Source organism: Ischnura elegans, chromosome 11 (genome assembly GCF_921293095.1).
Source record: "Ischnura elegans chromosome 11, ioIscEleg1.1, whole genome shotgun sequence".
NCBI lineage: Eukaryota > Metazoa > Arthropoda > Insecta > Odonata > Coenagrionidae > Ischnura > Ischnura elegans.
Genome location: NC_060256.1, coordinates 80095573 through 80115198, shown reverse-complemented (window position 1 = coordinate 80115198; position 19626 = coordinate 80095573). Strand labels below are relative to the sequence as shown.

The 19626-nt window shown below is 38.7% G+C and overlaps 1 protein-coding gene across 3 annotated transcripts in view; it reads right to left on the bottom strand.

Annotated features, from left to right (window-relative positions):
- Window positions 1-6: 6 nt before the first annotated feature.
- The window catches only part of LOC124167977 (RNA-binding protein Pasilla), a 25840-nt gene continuing 6220 nt past the window's right edge, over window positions 7-19626 (bottom strand). Inside the window, exons 5-8 of one of the 3 annotated variants that reach the window (XR_006866805.1) lie at window positions 11294-11542; window positions 8982-9151; window positions 859-5031; window positions 7-487 (exon numbers count right to left, since the gene is read on the bottom strand). Coding sequence is in view for 2 of the 3 variants with exons in the window: in XM_046546055.1 (XP_046402011.1) it covers window positions 4186-5031; window positions 8982-9151; window positions 11294-11542 (1265 nt within the window). In the remaining variant the exon portion in view is untranslated. Of the gene's footprint in view, window positions 5032-8981; window positions 9152-11293; window positions 11543-19626 lie in introns of all 3 variants that reach the window. The other 2 variants (XM_046546055.1, XM_046546056.1) reach the window with 2 other exon arrangements.

Sequence of the window (19626 nt, the reverse complement as noted above, 5' to 3'; positions counted from 1 at the left end):
TCAATGAACTTTTCAATATAGTTTATTAGTCAGATGTAGATATCATGGATTTAGTAAAAACCTATGACTGAGAGACATACAGTAGTATTTCTGTAAGGTGGTGGGGCCTTAAAATAGCAACATTATTATTCATAATTATTGTTATTACAGCCATAAATATATAAATTGAGCACAACACTTCAAAATAAGTACTCCCATCAACAATGGTCGCACTTTTCAAAAGTTTTTATCACATTTCAGTAACACATTTCACCTATCACAACTTTTTTCACAGTCTGAAAGTTTCTTCCAGTGAACATGCAATCTCAATTCATTGAGATATGCTCCTGAGTGGGCATTTTAATGAACACCATTAGTGTAGAATCACTCATATAATTTCACTTTGAGGCATAGCGGAGGAGGACATTTTAGCCATGGCTATTACCAAGGGCATGATTTAAGTCCTTTGAGCCTTTATAGAATCTTAGCCAGGTGCTAACTCAAGACCCTGTGGACCAGAAATTTCACAAATTACAAGCAGTTTTACTTGCCACAGATCAATTACTTGTCACATTGTCCATGTATTTCAATAGACAGCTTTAATGTAAAGTTTAAACTAAATTTAATGATTCATGAAAGATAACTGTTTTGAATGCTCAAATGGTTAAATCACATAAGTAAATTGACTAAGAGTGAACATTTGGATTTAAGTCATGACCTGCCAAGGACTGAGTGATGTCATTTTTTATGTATCGGGTTCAGTTTCCCGAAGATAAGATGGCCCACCACCATGCTTGAGCAACAAGTGATTCATAATGCAAGAATGTTGAGATGGTTTGAAGGGATGACAGCTATATGAGATTATTCATAACATCCTACCTTAATGTACCTATATGTTAGGGGTCCAGTAGAGAGTCAAACAGACATGAAATGAATTCCATGAATGATGGTGAAATGATCAAAGCAGACAACATGAGTTCCTTTGCAGCAGATCAGGCCAACTGGTGGGAAAGGAGAAGTAACTGGAGGCATGTAACTATTTGAAAATGTATGGTACATTTCATCACCATAATTCTGAAAAAAGCTTGATTCATGTCAGTGAGGTGCCCACCTTGACACCAAAGTTTATTTTTCCATGGTAGATAAATAGTTTAACAGTTCAAATCTATTGTGCTTACAAAAATCAATAATTATCCAGAGAGTACCTCTTGCTTTCCTTTTCATATGCACACTTTCCTCACAGAAAAATACTCATTAGATCATAAACGTTTTTCTAGTGGCAACAATGTTATATTTGAAAAGCATATACAAAGTAAAATTTAAACAATATTTACATACAACAAAAGGAAAACATTTATTTAGTGTCCACTTAGTAAGGTCACAAGATAAACTTCTCAGTTATATGAAGAAATGTACAACAAAAGACTTCACAGTTTAGCCAAGAAATAAAATGATGTACACCATCATGTAAATTCAAGAAGATAACAACTAGGCAACATAGATGAATAAACTTTTTAGTGATGAACATTAAAAATACTTTTAAATTCATGGAATGAAGTACTGGCAATGCCATTTATAAACATTATGTCACAAATCAACAAAAAAGAATGCATTTCATAGATGAGTTAAGTTGTAAAAATATGTTGGCCATTTTTCATTCCAGCCATCAACAAAAACACTCATACTTGGACTCATGCACACATCTTGAGAGGACTGACAAAGAAAGACTTTGAATGCAGTATGCCATGATTTTATTGATAATGACTCACGGTAATACACATGCTGCTAATGAGGTGTTATATTCAATGTTCCTCTATGAACTGCTGGAGAGAAGAAAGCCTACACTGTTTGTGTCCAACCTCTGCCAATGAGAAGTTAATCCAAGTTTGAGAGTATGATTCATGAATTCATATTTAACATTATCTATGTATATTATCTATGCATGGAATTTCAGCAATATTTAAATGAAAGTGGCTGTACAGACTGTATGATGGAGGAGCAGAGAGACGGATATCAGAGTGACAAAAATAGAAATACTAAGAATGATAGGAGGTGGATTTGATGGACCTAACACATGTGATGTAATTGCACCATAAGCTTAGTTTCTCTTTGTTCAATAGTTTTGTGCATTATGCTGAAGTATATCCTATAACATTGTATGCACAGTCAATAATAGCACTACCAATTACAAAGACTCAACAAGTTATGCTTACAAGTGTACTCAATCATAAAGATTGTTCATTGCTTGGTGAATAGTCAACAACTCAAAAACTTCAATAAAAACTAAAGGAAATCCCATTCCTTCACCAATGAAATCTATTACTAAAATAGCGTGAGTATAACACACTAATTAGGCCATATAAAGCAAGTATCACTCTCGTTTCATTATCAAGAGATTTGATATGATAACGGGATGTAGAGAATGTCAACAATAAGATGTTTAATATGCTAAGAATGAAGCATTCTTTTCGAATTGAGACCTATTTCAGAGTAGGCAGTAGGCAAGTACGTAACTATTTGGCAACAAAATATTCACAAATGCAATGCACAAACCCTCTTGGAGTACACTAATCAACAACAATTTTGAGGTGGAGGAAATCGACTGACTTCCATGATATCAACAACAAATCACATTCAACATTTTAGTACAGCCGGTAACACCTCAATTTTAAATACAGTAATGATCAATTACCTATATATTTAGTGTATTATGTGAATATTAGTCAACATTTAACCCTCTCTCAACATCTTTTTTCATTTTTTCCTTAAATGACATTTATGAGAATAAAATATTGATGGATATCCCTAATTCATCACCACCATTATTATTCTCCTGAATACAATGAATGTTAAAAGTGAGCCCATTACCTAAATAACACTTAGCCATCACATATCACCCCTCATTGAGAATTCACCTCGATAAAAAAATGCACAACCCATCCTCAGGCATGCAACAAAAAGCACAACCAGTGCATTGGTAACTTCGTAAACAACAATGGTAAAAACCACTAGACAACAATATCACATCTCACCAATGAATATGTTATGAGGAACCCTACATCCAATGCTAAATGGACGCCATTTGCAAAGACGAAAGTAAGAGGAGGAAATAGCCATGCTTATTATGAAGCATTGGTCTAAACACAATGCACCCCTATCAAGTGCCCAATCAATAAATCATTGATTATAATGCCAATGAGAAATGTGGAAAAAAACCTATTCCCAGAGATTGAAAAACTCTTCAATATTGAATAACTTGAAAGACTAGCTCTCCGTTAGTACATATTTAAATATCATTTAGACTGCACCTCTCCAAATGTCTCCAACACTTGATGCATGCTCAGTGTGAGACAAATGAAGAAATATAATTAATTAACGCTAGAATTTTCTGCATTCCTAACAACAAATATATGATATATATCACAGAATGTGGATCAATGGATACAAGGCAACTAAATGTGAGGGCGTTCACACATTTACAAAAAGATTGATAAAAACTTACAATCACCCATGGAGAATATGGGCCTTTAATGTATATACTTTATATATATACTAATATATATTCGTCATGTGGGAGCAAATTTCATAGAATCACAATTGCCATTTAATTCCCATAAGACACCACAGATGACTGGAACAACCTCACACCAATTGTTTCCAATGACAATGCAGTCTTCAGATACCAATAAACCAACCTATGACTTGTGTGTGTTCTACTGATGAAGCAAACTCAAAAGCAATGCATCAAATGCAGGGCCAACATGGCGACTTCAACTAGATAAACCTTTTTTAACTTACACAATGTGTAACTCACATAAACAGAAGCACTTCACCCTTAATCCCAAGACCCTCCTCCTCAAGCAAGAGTCCAGGAGTATGATAAAAAAATATAATAAAAATAAGAACCAAATAAAACAAGTCTAACAACTCATAGAGAGGGAGGTATGAGGGTATTATTGGGGTGCAAGGGAAGGACGGGGAGTGACGGTTACCACAACATGTCTTAAATGCACGCACGGTAACTGTGCCCAAAGCACCCTCTCCCTCTCTATCCATCTTCCTCGTCCCGCTCCCGAAAAGAGATGCCCCCACGGGAGCGCGACGAGAAGGAAACTTTACACTCGTGTAATGGCTGCACAAACGCGTGACCAGTGCAGCTCACAACACACTCACAGATGCTTCTAGCCCCATTACCCCTCCTCAGGCTCACTGCATACCCACAAGAGCATTGTGCCTAGCCCTCTTAGCCTCTTCCTCGCTGATCCTCTGCTCAATTAGGTATTGGGCATTGTTGATTGCATTTGTTGTACCCGAGATGGAGACAATGCGGTTCTTCGTGCCGGGTGCAAATGTGCCCTTCTTCGAGATTTGAATATTGGCGCCGCTCAGATGCTGTATCTCCACCAAGGACCGTCCCCCAGGACCCAGGATTGCTCCCACAATGTTTTCCCCCACCTCTAGCTCTAGTTTTTTCAGTTCTCCGCCACCCACCTTCATGTCTCCAGGAGTGGGACTTTTGCAGAGGCCCACAGCTGCCGCCATTGACTGTCCCCCAGTTGCCAGCCCAAACGAGTTGTTGTTCGGTGGAAGCTGCTTCACGCCACCTGCTCCGGGTGGTGAACTCAAGTCTGTCGGGCTTGGCTGGCGTCGGAATGGGTCAAAACCACCACCAGCACCCTCTGGTGGGGCCCCAACAAACCTCTCCACCACCACCGATGAGGGCCTCTGCTGAGGTTGCTGCGTCGGGGAAGTGGTCACCGAGGCTGTGGTCCCAATGGGTCCAAAGAGACCACTCCCTCCACCACCTCCCCCGCCCCCATTGGGAGCCTGAGATGGCGCTGCATCCATTGGCGAAGCACCACCCCCACCGCCATATCCTGCACTCTGCACTGGCTGCAAGTGGTGATGCGGTGCATGGTGCTGGCCCCCTGAGGCCACACCACTACCAAGCCCCAGGCCCATGCCAAGAATGCCATATGTAGCAAGTGTGCTCATGGCTGCCGTTATTTCGGCTGTTGCCTGGTCGGAGTATCCACCATTCCGCAGTGTCACCTGATTTAAGTCACACACACATCACAATTCGAGATTAACAAGTTACTGACGTGGGAGAACATTGATGGGACATCATTTATAAAGTCACACATAAAGCACTTGCAATAAAGCACTCCTACTTACGGGAATGATCATCTATCAAGCAATATCTGTGGAAATCTGGCATCAATGACATCTTTAAGATTTATTGGTTGTGACTATTGATTCATTCACCAACATAAAAAAGATAATGAAATCATAGCTATGTAAATGGATGTACGATATGGATTACAGTTGAATGATTGTTTTAAGACTATTATCACCAAACAAACGTATAAAATTATTTTTAAGATGCAAGAGATGGATTTGAAAAATGATCATGAACTAGGCACATATTTGCAATGGGTGATACAGTAAAAGCCACTTATGATCTAAGATTCCAATATCATTTTATGTTAGAAGTGCAAGTTAAAACAATTAACTACAAGAAAAAAACTAGGAAGTAGAACTAAATGATACAGGTTTACCTCTTTATAAAATGCAAAGAGGAAGTATGAACAAACATGGAAAATACTTAAGATGCCCTTATTTGGATGAAAGTAACTTTGCCAATTATAATAAAACCCAGCTTAATGATTGGTTTGACATATAATGGAGCCGACATAGACTATGAGCTGATTTTGTGTGCAGTTTTTTGAATTACAAATTTCACTAATTTTGTTTTCTCTCACACAATATGAAAAATTACGTAATTCTACATTTTGCTCGTTACTGAAACATTTTTTTGACAAAGCAACATTTACATGCTTTTTAAACTTACTTCTCATCTGAAAAAAATGCTGATTCAACAGATGTTGAAATTCCCTTAACAATCCGTCTGTCAGAATGAATATATATCATGAAGTGAGGGTCTACTTTATATCTTTTGGTGATTCAACTTGAAGGTTAGTATGCATGTGGGCAGAGCTCATCCCAGACTAAGGCACAGGTAAAGAATTTCTCATATTCAGAGAAGGGGCCAGTTCATTTCCATGCACCACCTTGCACCAATTATAAATTCATTTGTTCATACCATACAGTTTTCACCAAATGCCACTGTTCACACAAAAGATCCATCTTTGGGGGAGACTGAGACAGATTTAAAAAATGTTACAGCATCTGAACATGTGTATAGCCACAAGCAAGACCATGTCAAAGAAAACATCATTCCCAGTCCAACTGCAAATTGCATATACTTAGATGAGTGCATAAGTATATAACAATGGGTGAATGTAGTAATTATAACTGGAAATTATCATAAAAGTTCACAGTATAGATATTAATTAGTGCTGCCTCACATATTCTACCATATCCCCCTTGAAATCATGAAGAACTTGCATTGATACTGCCAGGAATGCAGAAAACAAGTAAATTTTCTTCATCACTACGATGTGAAAAGAAAGTCTTGGAAATTTGATGCATGAATGGGCTTGGAATATGGAAGAACATGTGTTCTCCTTAAAAAAAATGCACTAAGATAAGTAAAATAGAGCTTTGTAAAACAAGAATCATCTCAAGGGTACTCTAAAAGGAAGATACATGACTTGAATAAGAAAAAATAACTAGGAACGATAACATAAACTGCAAAAGTCACTACCCAACATTTTGACAAATTCTTTAAGATATGTGGGCGTCTATACTTCTAATTGCTCAAAATGATTGATTTTAGGGTAAAATAAACATCATAAAAAATAACTTTGAGTCAGGAAAACTGAGGCAAAGTGAAAAATGTAGGAATTATATCTAAAGAGTAGAGCCTATGGTGTGTTCCTTGATGATACAAAAGCCCCAATGCTGCGCCTGCTCAACTTTTTCCATTCAGGAAGGCTGAGAATATGCTACATAGCTGTCCGTTCCCATTCTATCCTTGAATGCACCCAATGAATTTGCATTCCAGCTTCACTCCCTGTTGCTGTCCATAGCCTTCCCTTCTGTCACCAAATCCTATTGACCCTTACAATTAGGTTTTCCTAACTACCATTCCCTATCACTCTGCCCCGACCCCATGACCTCCCTTCCTATTTCCCCACCCTCTCTCCCAAATTTCCATGCATAATATATTCCTATTTGCAATTTGTGCTTTGTAATATTCTTATTTCATTTTATGCACTTAATTTCATGTACCATCATTTGTAAAAGTCTTGCAACAAATTGAGCAGTGCCACGTTCGCTCCATTGTCGATTTCTGGCCAACATTAAATTTGAATGATCACTATCTGGGTATGAATCTTCATGGTAGCTCGGGAACGACTCACGAACAGGTCTTCGTGACACGGGAGGGAGACATAGGAAATCATTACGATGCTCAGTTGAGTAAACGAGCGTCGATGTTGTTGCGTTGTCGTGGCATTTGAGATTATTTTTATACTCGTAGTCGACTGGAGTAGAGAATTGAAAACATTTACCCGTTACAAGAGTGGGTACCTATGAGGATTGGCTTCCAATGGCAAACCCCATAAGGCTGGCTGGGGGCATGATTTTGCAATTAGGAATATGAAATCAACTCGATCGTAACTCAGATATTTATATGATGAAACATTTGGAATATCAAAGCTGCCTCGTATCTCATGTCGTAGTTATTGTATTAAAAACATCAACTCGAGTCAATAGATGCAAATAAAAGTCCGCCATGTTCACAGTGAGCAACTCGTGATTTCCAGCTCTCTGAAAAGAGCTAAGATCACTCAAAAAGAGCCAATCTACAAACTTTTTAAAATCTCTCCGAGGAATAACCCTCGATCTTTTCTCCTGCATAAAATGCTAGAATGTGTTTGGGAGAGTATCATGAACATTAATTTCACTTAAATGGAAGCAATCAAATCTCGAGACTGAAAAGGATGAAAATATACCTCACCCACCCGATGACCCGTTCTCCATAAATTGAACCATGAAGACTAGAGTTGGATTGCTGCATACACCCTAAAACCATACAGTTTCCGGGTACAATCTTTGCGGAGCGAAAGTGGCACCGCTCGATTTGTTGCAAGACTTTTGCAAATGATAGTACTTAACATTCATTTGTATTCATGAATGTCTCACCCAAAAACTCAATGGGCAAATTCAGGGTAAGAGAGTGCTCAGAGCTCTTGCTTAACATGGGTGTGGACCAATAATTTTATGTATGGAATATTCTCAGCCTCCCTGACCAGAAAAGCTGAGTGAGAGTTCTATTTAGCAACACACACCGTTGGCCACTTAGAACTAATATTTGACCTCCCAGAAAAGTGCTCAGGCAAGTCCAGCAAAAAGTCAGCTCTGAGAAATGACTGGGAGCTAACATCGAGAGGGCACATAGTAGTCGCATTGACGGAGAAATTCCAATGCTGTTATGTAGTGCTCTGAGAACTCACTCCCCCAAAAGTGCTCACTGACTTTTTGGATGAGACATTCATGAATTTAATTAACAGTGGCAATGACCCATTCATAGGATATTTCCCTTCCTCCAGTTAACCTTTGGATAGTCCAAATTTTCACTAACTCTGACCATGCATAAGCATTTACATATTTTTTCGGTTGAATTTAATTTGAAAACCAATATTTTAAGCTTCATTTGATTCTCTACCAAAACTTAATGATCCATTTAAATTCATATCTTTGCCCCATCCAACGCTGCCCTTCAGTGCTAAATACAAAGAAAATGGATGGTTTTGTTTCTCTCTAAATTATGGATGCAAATGTTTCTCTTCTGGCAACCTTAAAATGTATGCTGTATGTATATTTTGAGTGCATTGAATGGGAGCATTGAATTTGATTTAATTCTAAATGAAAATTACTCATTAGCCATCCTCTACTCATAGAACCAGGGTCAGCAATTTTTAAATCGACATATAAAATAAAATAAATACCCTCACTCTTTAACTAAGGTAATATGAGTGCATCAGTCGCTATGGAATCACATGGAGGGCATGAAAAGCTTTAAAATGGTCAAATACCTTTCTTACCTTAATGTGGTCTAGGAGTTGTGCAGTTAGAGATGGGTTGTTGGCCATAGACGGAGCAGGATTAGGGGTGAGATTGAGACTGAGATTTAAGCTATTGGTGGCACCATTAAGTGCTATATTAGTTCCAGCCTGGTGGCCCATCATACCACCCAAGCCACCAACTGTAAGGGGATAAAATACCATCAGTCAAAGTAAATGAAAGCGTACGAATCTCAAACTTTGCTCAGCAAAATACACTAATTCAATAAACCACCACAACTTAAGGCCGTTTTACACAGGGCACAGAATTGCACAGATTAGAACTGCATTGATTTCTAAAATGGTGGGCAATTGCATGAATGAAATTAGAACAGGGGCTATTTGCCATCCCATGTCCACGCATTCTCGCATGTGTTTTGGCAATTCACCGCTTTACACGACACAATTTTTATTGAGCCTTAGTACACACATCAGATTGTGCAAGCACTGCCCCATGTAAAATAGCCTTTAGACAGTAGTGAATCTGGAAGATAAGAAATATCACTTAAAGGCAGCTACAAAATGAAGACTACACTTGAAATATATTGATCATTCTAACACATTGCAAAACCATAAAATTCTTCATTTAAGCTTATAACTTCGTAAATATAATGCTGCAAGTTCTAATCATCATGGTTTATAGCTGAAATAGGCTCAGTTGCAGTGATTTATTCTCCATGGATGATTATCTCCAATTTCCACCTGAATTTTCACAAAATTTTAAACTTGAAGGGTCAGGCAGAAGCGTCCAATATTATGTATCAGGTTTTAAAAAAAATTTCAGATCTGAGACCCTGATGTGAGTACATGACTTAACCATACAGAGAAAATTTGATCCTGATATAATAGTATTTTTTTGGCTCACACAAGTATGTGTCCCATTTAAACCTTGTTTAAAACTTCTCCTTCATATTCAATTTGACGGTTATCTTTTCTCCAACTCAACACTCATCATCCTCAATTTAAGGAGAAGGGTAATTAATAAATGATGACAGTCTCATTATGAGTTTCTCTTTGCCATCTTAGTGGTCTGAATTATGGCCAGTATTATAAAGTAGACACACGTTAACATGAAAAACGTTTTACTAAGCAAATCGTTGGTCCCATCGAAAAGTCTGATGCAATCTATAGTGAGAGAAACATTATTACGAAATTTTCATTATCACGAAATTACGAACAACAGTTCCGTTTCCGGGGGCTATAAAGTGAACTTTATTATGACGTTCCAAGAAACAGCGTTGTATAACACACCAACGGCATTTTTGAAGGTGGATATACACTATGCTACGTCATAATCATTGCGCTACAATTAAGTTCTCTTTGCACACTATGTCCAAGAGCGTCAATTATAATTCTTTCTTCAGTAGGAGATACTTCAGTATCCAGGCAACATCATATAATATGCTTCATTCCTGTGGAATCGTGGTGACCCACTTACTAGCGCAGGTAAATTACGATCAGTATGTCCTCTTCTTACGAAAACTCAATTAACAAACTTTCAGACATATGAACATTTGAAAAATTCAAGCGCACCCAAAAATTCAAAATTGGCACCTTTGGAGTTGGCCAATGAGATGCAATGTGGCGTAAAGGAACTTGCACATTGGCCACAGTCCGAAAAGTGTCAATTAAATCCATGTCGCAGTAAATAACTGTTCAGCATTTTGCTCTCTTTCCTGCGGGCAGCGCATTTTATTCGGCTCCATCCACCCGAAGTTGCACGCGCAGCTAGATAAGTTCATCACAATCATGAGTTAATGCAAAATTTTAATTCTGTATTGCATTCTAAGAGATAATCACGCTTTGCGATGCCTTGCATTGGTTTTTCAACTTAAGGACAAACTCTCGGAACGCATCCTGTTTGTACATCAGAGACTTACTGTAAAGGTACATGATTTAATTGCATATATCATACTTTAAAGCTATTCCGCAGTGTGAGTATAAGTATGGGAGATTGAAAAGAATAGGATTTTTGACAAGGTATGTTTTTTTTGCAATGATTCCTGAAAGAAACGCTCTTACAAAATTCATTATTACCAACCTCCGGTTTCTCGGTCCCATGAACTTTGTAATAAAGAGTCTACTCTAATAAGCTAAATTCCATCATTCAGTTCAGAAGCTAAATGCATAAATAATATCATACTATCCAATGAGTAGACATGGTTTATCCAAAGCACATCAACTTCAAAACCATGTAAATAACAACCTTGCAATGCTAAACAGCATTCTCAATTCATTCACCCTTTATCTGCCAAAAAAAAATTCTCCTCTGGCATATTCCTTACCTGCTGCAATGGCCGTGTTTAAGCTTCCAGTTGAACTGAAGGCAGCACTACTCTGCATAGGGTTAGTATTGGGGCCCCCAGGACCAGCTTGATTTGCTGAGCTAGCATAAGGCGATCCCGTTGGGTTAAAGTTGGCTACTGGTCCGGTAACATCAGCATAACTTACATTTAAACAGCTGCCACTTTGTGGATCCTCAGCAACTTTGGCAAGAATCATCATACAAGCTGACTTGTTACATTCCATATCACCTGAAATGAAAAATATGACTTCAAACCACTTGCTTGACGTAGCATTCATGCTGCTCTTAAAACTCCAAATCATAGGAAAATATAATTTTAAAAACTCCAAAAAAAAGGAGCATTAAAACTAATTGTTCAAATACCTGTAGTAAACTTCGAGTTAACTTACAATTTCTCTTAAAATCAAAGAAATAAGAAAGTTATAAATGAGTCCTGGCACCTAATTGACTCAAGAAATGGCCATATTTCAGGACCGGCATGGGGTGAAAGAAGAGTTGAGAGAAGCCCAGCATTGGCATTGGTCTGCTCATACCTAAAGGCACCAAGGGAGTCACAGGTGAACATCCCATCCGATGGACAGTGCTGTACTTCCAAGAGCCCTCCAAAAGGGACTAAGCAGGGATTGGGCAGTCTCTGAAAAATCTTTGCCACCCCAGGGATTTGAACCCAGACTCACTCGGTGGGAAGCCAACATTCTAACCAGCACCAGCTAAAGAGGCTGTATTCCCCACAGTAATGTTATTCCCCAGAAAAATAATAACATGGAGATGGATAGAGGATAAGATGGCATGAGGAGGAATTCAAAATATAATGAAAATGCTGAGGAAAGGAAAGATGAATAATACCATACCTCCACCACAAAAACGTTCAACAATTGCCCACCAAATCAAATCTGCTCATCTAGTTAATCACCCAGGCGTCATTCCTTATGCATGTTTATATATGATTTGAACAAAATTTTTAATTATTTATTAAAAAATTGGCACCACATCAATTGACGTGTTCCTTATTTCATTATAGCCAGACCATTAAAGAATTAGTGTGTTTACTGTATTTCAGGATCAGTAAAAATGTTCACAGAGTTTGCAGTGAAGATACTTGTGTCGCTTTAGCACAGTTTTTTTTGTCATTGGTGTCAGGGATAATCATAAGAGAAAGAAAAGACAATGACTGTGCTATAGGGTAGCACTGCTCTGAGTTATGAAATCAGCATATGACGATGTGTCAAATGAAAAGAATTTTTTTCGGCAAGCATAACTTACACTGAACTAACAATAAAATAACATCATGTACGAGAATGAATTGATTTCCATGGCTGTTACCTTGATTTACAAGTACTTAAAACTTTTCCACAAAATTTAATCTGACGATTCATAATTTGGAAGTCGAACAAAACAAATGAAATACGAGCTTATATTTTATGTACTGACGGAACGAAAGCCTACCTCTCCTAGCCACCATGGATTCAACTATTCAAAGATTCTGCTAAGTGTACTGCTGTTTCAATAATATGGTGCAAGTGCTACAAAATAGGCCCAATCTTGAAAATGGGGCCCTCAGATGTTCCATCCAGAATGATAAATGCAGAACATATCTCATCATTATGTCCCAGGTCCTGGGGCATGTTACGGGAGAAATAATGATGCCCAAATTTCGCATTAGTACTCCAGTAGTTGGCTAGCTGGCATGGAGAAATCATCCCCATGTGGAAGATAAGTCCCAGGAAAACTTTGAACTCCTCTGCTGACATGATTTTCAGGGTTCCCACTCCAGCACTATAAAATCCAACTACATTATAAAATTCACGGTTTTTTCCAGGTTTTCACAGTCTAAATGTCATCAAATTCATGGTTTGTAGACCAGGCATTTTAGGCAGAAATGTTGATCACGTCACAATCATCGGCCGGACATTAACTAAAAATGTAACAAACGCAACAGATGCCTTGAATGCAAACGCAGCAATGAAAGTGCTATTTATTTATTTATTTTCATTACCCCCGAAAACAGCACAGTGAGGCCTTTACATCAGGAGTATTTAAAAAATTAACAGCAGACGATAACACACACCCATGTCCTGGAAGGGTCAACCTATCCAGGCGGGACTCGAACCCGCGACCTTCGGTGTGGTAGGTGAGGAATTATCCCCGCCGCCACCGAGGTCGACAAACTCTTCTCTTATGACATCACCTATTGTTTTAAAAATTCAACTCCAGCTAAAGGTTGTGAGTGGGAAAATGGAGGGAGCAGGTTGGCGAGGAAGCTAAGAAGAGTCTGATTTTTCAGCCAGGGTTAAATGTCTTCCAATCGCAGGCTTAAGGTCAATGTGCTGTCATGGCACACGAACCAATACATAATTGCGCTTCAAATACGCGTGTGCAGATAAATGCATGGACAGTATCTGCACATGACTCGGCCTTGAAACATGATTGAAACATCGATTTTCCTTTTACTCTGTCAATCATATTTCTACAATCAAGTTTGAGAGATTTCTAAGGTTTTATGACGAAATTCACGGCTATTTCCAGGTTTTTCACGGTAGACAAAATTCACGGCTTATTCGCGGTTTTAAGGTTTTCACGGTTGAGTGGGAACCCTGGGTTTTTCAGTCCATTATACAAGTTCTTTCGGAGACACGTCTAATTGTAAGCAAGAGTTCCTCCGCAAATACGCTTGTTCCCTCGACAACAGACTAAAAAAACCTACCCGTAAATAGGAGATCAAAATAATTGTGCGGCTAGCCATCATGGGAGATGACTAATACATAGAACCAAGGATAGAACGTAGCTTCCTCATCTGGAAGAAGTTGGCAGAGCACTATGGTAAGGCATTTTAATGATTTAGAAACTCACCCTTGGTAGTCTATCACAGCTTTCTGAAGTCATGCTATTCATCAGAGATCTATCAACTCACTAACTATCTGCTCAGCATCATCAAGTGTTCCGGTATTTTGCAATCAAAAAACTACTCCATAAAATAACTAGCGCACAAATTAAACATCTATGGATCGGTCACATTGCAGCAAAATTCCATGGCTGGAGCACTCACTCCTATTAAATGTCCCATTATTCCCCAGAAATAAAATAAATCCCTCCTAAAAAATTCTCGCTGAACACCAAAGCAGGCTGCTATGTAGTACATTTTCAGCCTCCCTGAATAGAGAAGCCAACTGACCACTTCCAAGAGACCTTAAGATCATCTAACAACACACCACTAGTTGCCTAGAACTAATACTTGAGTTGCCAGCAATTGGCAACTAGTTCTCAAGCATGCAACGGTCAAAAAGACCACTCCAAAAAATGCTTGAGTACTCTGAGCATCTACGGAGAGGTCACATAAACAGAGAAATTCCATAGCTGGAGCACTCACTCCCCAATATCACACGAGGTAACAGATGGGGACATCTACACTCCTGCTAGACCTGGCAGATTACTCTTCTTTCTCACTATCTTTTGAGCTCGTTCCCCTATCAATATTGAGAAGATTATTACCTCTGTAATACCTAAGTTATAGATGCAGCAGTGAAAAGTTGATGCTTGGATATGTAGCATCAGATATATGTTTCCTGGATTCAATTACTCATTTGGAGGTAAGAAAATAAAGCCTAATAATCTTATTTACTCACAAGGAACACCACAGATGATGTGTTACCTTGAGAGAAACAACGTTGCATTCCTGAACAATGTTTCCCATGGTTGAACAAAATGGTTGAATTACCAGCATTTCTGGCACTACGATTACTTTTGTTACCCAGGAGAAATTTCAGAATGGTGATACTAAATGCTCGCAGAGAAGCTAATTTTCGAAAAAATTCTCATTAAAAGCAGTTATCAGGATATCCGTTTAACCACCTGCAGACAAACAAAGATTGGATATTGAAGAAATGAGATATCTGAGGGTAAAATTAACCCCATTAACGGGGAGCAAAATTTTGCTAATACATCACAAAGGCTTTACATTCTGTGGGCCAGGGTTCAAGTCCTGGCAGTAGCAAAAACTTATCAGAGATGGCCCTATCCCTACTTGAGTGTAATGTGGAGGGCACTTCCAGTGCACCACTCTGTCCAGCAGATGGGACGTTAAGCCCTCGTCCCTTTAAGGCCTATCATTACAACCTGGCTAATGCCAATGTAGGGTTCCTATCCCCCCAGCCCTTACTTCATGGCACTAATGACACCAGCTGTCAGTAACCTCCTTCCAAATAGCATACCATAGATAATACGTAGCACATGGACCCGGGATATTCGGAAATTCAGATTTTTCCGTGGTTAGATCACTTTTTGAAAGTGAGATATTTAAACAACCGCGTTACTACCGTCATGCCGCCAGTGATGAATAAAAAAAATATTAAAAGTCCGGAACAATCTTCCTTCTTTATAATTTTTTCCCATTAAAAAAGCATTTTCCCATGAAAATTTAGATTTAGTAGACAATCTTCTCTGACGGCATTCTTCCGCGAATTCAGCGCCGGGACCTTCGACTCACAAGCCGTGTGACTCATCTTAACGTAATGTTTTGTTTCCCTATATCTGATAACAACACCTGACACTTTTTGTATTCCGATTAAATGGTACTAAGCCATTCCTGAGTTTAAAGGGACTGCCTTATCACTCACGTTTTGATTTGACTTCAATGATTGCATGACGATTGACGACGCGAGTTATTCTCCGAGGGCATTAACTCCTGTTCAGTTAAAAATAAACGCTTGCCACCTAGCGGAGTTAAGCTAATAGCTATTCAAGTTCCAACCATGTTTCATTTAAACCCACTGAGAATGAGATACAAGTTGAATAGGCCCTAATAAGCGCGCCGCGCAATCAACTTTCCCTCGCCTCCATTCGTCCCGCAGATGTGGGGTTAGCCCGCAGAATGAGACAACATATGCTGCTTTTACCATCGTGCTGAATCACCATCGACTTACGTCCATACTAGAAGTACGACTATCTTTTTTAAATCACCTTGGAAGCCAAAATTTTGACACAGGAGGATTTTTAACGAGTATTTTCGCCGTTATATTTTGCTGGGGCGAAGGAAAACATAGCGTTCGCAAAATTCTACAAAACCTGTTAGCGATAGATATTCCGTAGTTCATAATTCCGGATTAACGACCATCTACTGTAATTACAATAAATTTGTTATAATCAGCGTCGATCAATAAGTCGAATAATAAACGAAAGGTGATAATATTAATATCTCCGGCAATCATCTGTCTTAATCACGCATACACGGCGATAGCCGTATATTTTAGGTTTCGATATCCATCTACGGCAAATTTTAACTAAGAGCGATATTCGCATTCGTAAAAGAGCCTGAAATATTACTGAGAGGTCGTAGGGGGAAGCTATAATTATATTCGCGATGTTTCTAGTTTCACGCTCAACAGCGCGACGTCATTTCAACCGTTCTTGTATTCATTTTTGCAACTCATTTAGACAAATAAATAACCTAACTTCATATTGCTCCAGTCGGGATTTTCAAAACAAGTAGAAAGACAACTGCGTAAAATCAAGATTAGCGGCCTCTTTGGGGCTGGGGTTATGCTGCGCAAAATCGAAAAACTGTGTAAAATCAAGAAAAGATGTAAAATCGAAGTTTCACCATTGGGATTCCCTATGCTTTCCGGCCGGACTTGAGAGTCGCTGCGTAAAAACGAGACTTGATGTAAAATCGAACTGCGTAAAATCGAAGTTTTACTGTAACTGTTTGCACATTATCCCATGGCTTGGCGAAGAAGCGATTCTAAGGAGTTGCTTTATAAAAATGCTTATATTTTCTCGATAACTGTAAAATCAATGGCTTATGGGTGCTCTCAATTCTTAGTCTTGCCATTGTGAATACTTAGTTCATAAATATAGTTTTACATTAGTAAAGCTGTTTGTAGCATTTCAGCTTTAGCCTATTCACCGAAAGTGTTTATTTTGATCCTGGAATTTAATAAATTAAATTAAAATCGTAATTAAAAAATAAAATAAAATGTATTTATTGCAGATGGTACGGAAGCAAGGAGTAAAACGGAAAATTTTTCATGCTGGGCGGTAGTCGATGCCGCCTGAAAGAGGTGAAATTCTCTATTCATCAGCTTTTGCCGATGATAAGCAGTCTTCGACCTTATATCAGGGCCTGCAACCATCGACGTCGAGGGAGAAAACCTCTGCAAGGACACAAACATTTCCTTCCTACCTCTCTGCCTTCTCTAGGCGAATGTACACGAAGAAGGAATAGCGGGAGCTCCTGGAAGAGAGCGGGATCAGGCATTCTCTGAAGACTCTGAGCTAGAAGAAATTAGAGAGGAGGAGGGTGGGGAGGAGGTTGAACCCTCACAGTCAGGTACTCCGTTGCCTCCTCCTACGTCTGATCCCTTTATGTCAATCCCTGGCCCATCCCCTTTGTCCTATTCTTTCCCTGAACCCTCTAACAATACCGTCAGTCATTCTCCATCCCAACATCCTTTGCGGTGGACCCGTAGTTCAGTGACCCCTCAAAACATCACTTTCATAGAAAATCCAGCTCTCACTACTCCACCCCCTTCCAACGAACCAAGTGTTTTTGCGTCTCCTTTTCCCAGACACCCTCTTTCGTATACAGACATACTTTCTTATAATCTCCGAAAGAATAGGTTAGGAATTGAAAACAATTGACCTTAGAAGAGTTTTACCTTCCTAGGCCTAATATTTCACAAGGTATGTATTCCTATAACCTATATATCCTACTGATGGAGCATTGGTATCTTGTTTGACCTGATTTGCTTTCGGAAATACATGAGTCGTGATTGATTCTTTAGCATTCTTCAAGCCCTTCATTTTTCACCGAACAACGGCCCAAACGATTCAGAGCCTGAGTATTTCCTCTAAAAAAAATCCGTCCCTTTTAGATTCATTTCACTCCTCCATTGATTCCCGAATAATACCTTCCCGAAAGCTATGCACGCTTTTTCATTTACTGTGAAACCGCCGAAAAGATTTCCCTTTATAAATTCCGTCTTTCTGTCATTAGATCCTTTATTCTTCCACCCTACATTCCTTATCCCAAACCACTTTTACCATCAATATCTCAATCTCACTTCCCTGAACTCATTCAAGAGGAAGGTGGCAAAAAGAAGTATCGATGGTGCAAGTATTGTACTATTGCGGTCCAAGCACTCTTGGGCGTAGGAAAGAGACCGCATAGATCTACACTGGCTGCAAGGATTCTCCTCTACTCTGTCCCGAGCTATTTTCTTTCTTCCATAAGAAGGCATAAATAGTATTATATATTTTTGTATCACATATTGCAAATATTATTATAGGTTAAATATATTGTTATAAAATTTGTGAGAGAGGTTTTTCCTACATTGGTGAAACATACATGACTGTAGGTAGTAGTATATAATATATAATTTGAAAATGGTCATCATTTCGAATGTATTGAATTTGTTTTGGGCAAATATAACATTTTTTTCATGTCATGTGATTCCTTTTTTCAATAGACTAGGGCTCTCACATAAATAAGAAGTAACTAGAGATTTCCCAGCATGATGGAATTAGTAATCCCCTTGTGTAATTAGAAAGAAAACGCCATCGTTGCTTTCGGTAATCGGGTACGTAATAAAGGGCATAGATGCTGCAAATCTATTCCTAGCAATATGTATTATTGAATGGTTTACTCGAATTGATATTATTATGTACCAAATGAAAAAATATTATAGCCATAAAAATTTACATCATTTTCAGATACGTGGCTCTCTAGTGGCTCTCTAGTGGCGTGGCTAAATGAAGATTACTTGTGAGATGTTTGCTTGCAAATACTATTAGTTCCAGTTTTTATGTATGAACTTTTAACTCGGTCACAAATATAATTTGGGCAAAAATATGTTATTGGCTTGAGTTCAGAATATAATAATGAGGAAGTTATGGGTTGATTATATCTATTTCCACATCCATTATTATTTCGGCACCGGAATCTCCATCCCAACGACCCAAAAAGGACACGTGTCGACAAAATCTTTCCTCATACCTTCCCCATCTTTTTGATGTGCCGATGGTACTCCCAAAAAAGCTATTCCTAGTCCTTACAAGTGGACCGACTAAATTTTACTATCACCTCTCACTTCATCTCCGTACCCTCATCAACCTTAGAACAGCCAGCAGGAGTGCTGCACGTCAAGAGACACCCTAATACACCGTCGGAAAATAATCTCGAAAGCGGAGTGCCAACCATCTCAAGCACCTGCAGTGAAGGGACTACATAATGGTATGTGAAAACCATTTTTGTTAAATATTTGATGCTTGCGGGTAGTCGAATGTGAAGAAAGGAATTGGAACTGAAAACAAGAAACG